The sequence below is a fragment of the Carlito syrichta genome, unplaced genomic scaffold (assembly GCF_000164805.1).
Source record: "Carlito syrichta isolate Samal-C Ts95f unplaced genomic scaffold, Tarsius_syrichta-2.0.1 Scaffold67556, whole genome shotgun sequence".
NCBI lineage: Eukaryota > Metazoa > Chordata > Mammalia > Primates > Tarsiidae > Carlito > Carlito syrichta.
Genome location: NW_007011652.1, coordinates 52752 through 57268, shown reverse-complemented (window position 1 = coordinate 57268; position 4517 = coordinate 52752). Strand labels below are relative to the sequence as shown.

The 4517-nt window shown below is 51.3% G+C and overlaps 1 protein-coding gene across 1 annotated transcript in view; it reads left to right on the top strand.

Moving 5' to 3' along the window:
- The first annotated feature begins 3287 nt into the window (after positions 1-3287).
- Positions 3288-4517, top strand: part of PPP1R37 (protein phosphatase 1 regulatory subunit 37) — a 9970-nt gene continuing 8740 nt past the window's right edge. The window contains 2 exon segments of the mRNA XM_021709246.1: positions 3288-3372; positions 4073-4170. Of these exon segments, the coding sequence (XP_021564921.1) occupies positions 3288-3372; positions 4073-4170 (183 nt within the window).

The window sequence follows — 4517 nt, the reverse complement described above, 5'->3', positions numbered from 1 at the left end:
AAGTCTGTTCTGTCTTTGAACCTTCATGCTCAGATAGTCTTTACCATATCAAAGTTACTTAATTATTCATCTGTGCTTTCTTCAACTTTAAACTTTCATTTGCCTTTATATTTAACTGTTTAATTCATCGAAATACATTTTGAAATGTGGTATGAGGAAGGGATCTCATTTTGCCACCCACCTCCCACATGGTCAGCTCTGGCTGTCTCAGAGTAGCTAGTATTTTGCTGGTTTTTTTCCTAGCGATATAACCTACCAACTTTAATCAGCATCCAGTTCTCGTAGAAAAACTTGTCTGCTTTTGGATTCATCTTTCTGTTCTTTAATCTGAACCGTCTATTCTATTACCACTGCTTTCATTAGTGTAGTCTTTTGTGTTGTTGTTTTTTTTTTAAGAGATAGGGTCTTGCTATGTTGCCTAGGCTGACCTTGAACTCCCGGGCTCCTGAATAGCTGGAATTACAGGTGCATGCCACTGCACCTGGCTTTCATTAATATAGTTTTAAAATACCTGATAAGGTGAGACCTCCTCCTCCTTATCCCAGCCAGTTCTTGTTTGAAAATAACTGTGGCAGTTTTTAAGGGTCTTCTTTGCTGTATGAACTTGGACCATTTGGTCAGGCTTGTTTACTTGTTCCTTCTCAGAAACTTGGGATTTGGGCTGGAAAAGTGAACTTGCTGGGCATGATGGCACACGCCTGTAGTCCCAGCTACTTGAGAGACTGAGGCAGGAGGATCAGTTGAGCCCAGGATGTGCACTGTGCCTGTTGGGTGTGTGCATTAAGCTCAGCATCAGTATAGTGACCTCCTGGGAGTGTGGGCCCACCAAGTTGCCTAAGGAGAGGTGAACCAGCCCAGTTGGAAATGGAGCAGGTCAGAACTCCTGTGCTGATCAGTAGTGGGTCACACCTGTAAAAAGCTGCTGCACTCCCGCCTGGGTAACGTAGTGAGACCCTGTCGCTTAAATAAACAGAAATTTTAAAAAGTGAACTTGCTAAAACCTGTCTCTGGCCCCGGCACACCCATACCCATAGACACTAATCATTAGAAACCTCAGGGATGATTATTGCTTTCATTTTGAAGTTGGAGAAACTAAGGCCCAGTTCAAGGAAGATGGGCTGGACAGGGGGAACAAGGCCCTGGGGTGACACATGCCCTCCTTCTCTTCTAGGGCCTCCCCTCCTCCACCTACCACCCATTCATGGAGCACAGAGGTTTTAATACCCACTGTAAGTCTGAGCTGTGCTGGGTCATGCCGGGCACACGATGGTGACTGAGACAGCTTAGGCTTTGCCTCCTGAACTCACAATCCCGTGGGGGAGACAGACCCATCCCCAGACAGTGGCAACCCAGTGAACAGGGCTGCAGGAACCAGAGGGAGCCTCACCCAGCCTGGGCAGTCAGGGGAGGCTTCCTGGAAGAGGTGAACACTTAAAGGACTGATAGCTGTTTGAGAGGTTGCTTATGAGTTTTTGTTTCCCATAGACTATCCAAGACACTGAGGGCTTCTGGTGATGATAGCAGCCCTCGTGTGACCAGTCCTTGCTGCATCCCATCTGATGGGACCAGGCCACCCTAGCCCGGGCCTGGGGGCTCTTTCTGTAGGAAGCAAATGTCCATCTAATGCAGCTCTTCTCTCCCCTTGGCATCAAGTAGATCCTGCGGGTCCCTTCTCAGAATGGTGACTTTTTTTCTGAGTTGGGGTCTCACTCTGTTGCTGAGGCTGGAGCAGCAGTGGCTTTTCATAGGTGTATTCTCACTGCTGACTAGCACGAGAGTTTTGCTTACAATCACAGCTCACTGCAGCCTCAACCTCCTGGGCTCAGGCGATCCTGCTGCCTCTGCCTCCCAGGTAGCTGGGACTACAGGTGTGCCCCACCACCATGCCCCACTAATTTTTAGTATATTTTTGTAGAGATGAGGTCTTGCTTTGCAGGCTTGTCTCAAATTCCTGGGCTCAAGGAACCCTCTCGCTTCAGCCTCCTAAAGTACTTGGGTTACAGGCATGAGCTACTGTACCCAGCCAGAATGATTTTTAAAGGCAAAAAATAAAATAGGATTACAAAGGATGCCAGTTAAAACCCAGTTAGTGAAGCTCTTCCTCATTGACTGTGAGGTAACAGGATATAGCGGCTGTTCTAATGACTGCTGTTTTTTCAGAGCAGTGTTGAGTATTCAAAATCCACAGTAACTTATGTGAAAACAGCTGTCACGTCCTTTGATGAGAGTCGCAGGGTCTGCTAAACACTGTTTATTTTTTCTGTTCTTGGCCTATGTTAATAAGAAGGAAATGCTAACTTTCAGTTCAGTTGGCAAAAATAAAGAGATCATTTTTTCCCTGGAAGTTCACAGACCCCAGTTCCTTAAGACCAGGGCATACATGGCTTGGCTGGACTCCTGGAGGCAGCTGCTCTGGGCCCAAGGGTTGCCTTCCCAGGCAGAGCCATCTCTGTCTCCCACTCCTGGGACCACCAAGTGGCTGGGCCTTTGCCAGTGAGCTCTTTCTCTGCCCACACAAGGGGCCCCTGACTCCTGGAACGCTACTCCTACCCCAGCTCCTCTGCCAGGACCAGGCCTGACCACTGGGGAGGCTGTCAGCTGGCCTCCTCAGCATCTTTCTCCCATCCAAGTACTAACTGCACCTGACCTTGCTTAGCTTCCCAGTTCCTGCCAGATCCACGTGTTTAGGCTGCTATGGGCCTGAACTTTGGCGTCTTTCTCTGGCTGCTGACCTGCCCTAGCACTGTGGTGAGAGAGGTGTTTGGGAGCAGATGTTAGACCTACCGGGTGCCTGCCGCCTGGGCCCTGGGAGGCTGCTCTTCTTCCTTGGCCCCTGGCCCGGCAGGAGACTGGAAGAGGCACCCACGTGGAGATGGTTCCTGGAAGCTTCCTTGGGGCTCCTGCTGGCCCCCCAGGGGCAGGGGAATGACAGTGGGGTAAGCGTGCTCCAGAAGGGCTGCCAGCAAGCCCTGTTCCTCACATTCCCTGCCCGTCGGTCACCACCGTGGCCACCTCACTCTGCTCCCTGGAGATCTTTCCAACAGCCAGCCCAGCCCTCCCCTCCTCCCTGCTCACCTTGGGGTAGATCCAAGCTCTAACAGCCCAAAACTGGAAACAGCACACGTGTCTGTCAGCTGGTGAATGGATCAACAAAACGCGGCCTGTCCTCTAATCACTACTCAGCAGTATAAAGGGACGGAAACTCAGAGTCATTATGCCCAGTGAGAGATGTCAGCCACAAAAGGCCACCTAGTGTTTAATTCCATTTTTTAATGAGCTATCCAGAAATGCACATTCGTGCAGATGGAAAACCAGGCCTTGCCCTCCTTGAGGTGACGGCCACGGGCCTCCCGGGACGGGACTATGCAGCTGGTGGGTTGGGCAGCCTCCATTCATCCGGGAGCCACCGCCCATTACCCTGCGGGCACCAGGCTGGGCCTGTCTTTTCTCACTGCTTCTGTGTCCCCAGCCCTGCGTGGCTGTCGGGGAGTGTTTAGCCATTGAGAGAATATCTGGGGAGCGGGGCGTCTGAGAGGCTTGTGGCATTGGTGTCAAGAGGCGAACTCAAATCCCAGCTCCAGAAACCTCCAGCAGGGTTCTTATCTCTCTGAGTGTTGTTTCCTCATAGGGTTGAAGTGAGGCTGTGTTTGCATCCAAAAACAAAACAATTAGCAAGTGGAACATCTGGTCTCAGCCTGGCCCTGTGCTGGACTATGCTGGGGACATGGTGGTGACCAAGACAGCCGCGATCCTGTCCTGGGCTCCAGTGGGGCAACAGCTGATGAGTAGAAGGACTGTGAGCTGTTAGTTGTGCAGATTTGTGTGCGGGTGCACAGAGAGCCACCAGGAGGTGTGGAGAGCAGTGCTGGCAGTGGACAGGGGGCCTTGGTGCTGTCCCTAGAAGAGTGGTGGCTTGTGGGGGCCTCAGAGGGAGAGTGGGGCTCAGTCTGTCTGTTTTTGGAGGTGGGGGGCTTGAGGAGGTGAGTGCTGGCTGAGGCCTTGGGGCAAGAGGTGAGCCTGTGAGGGGCCCAGAGTGTGGAGGGTCACAGGCCCGGGTCCCCTGTGCCTGCAGCCCAGAACGTGACGGTGGATGAGGTCATCGGCGCCTACAAGCAGGCCTGCCAGAAGCTGAACTGCAGACAGATCCCCAAGCTCCTCAGGCAGCTGCAGGTATGGTGGGGAGGGAACGCATGGCTGGGGGTGGCGTCCTTGTGGTGGGGCTGCCCCCCAGCAGAGGTCTTGGGAAACACTCCTACTCCACGCCTGGCCGCCCAGCCCAGGGCCTATGTGGGTGTGTCTTTGCAAGTCCAATGCTCAGTTGTAGGACTAATCAGGCTCTTCATAAATATTTAAACAGGACAGAATTATATAAAGTAATAAATTCCAGCATCTGTCAGCCCTAAGAGAAATGCTTTTTTCCATGTATATCATTCTTACGAGTCTGAGTTACAAAATTTATTCTTAAAAGTCTGAATTAGAAAAGTAACATATATTCCCTGATTTTTTTTTTTTTTTTT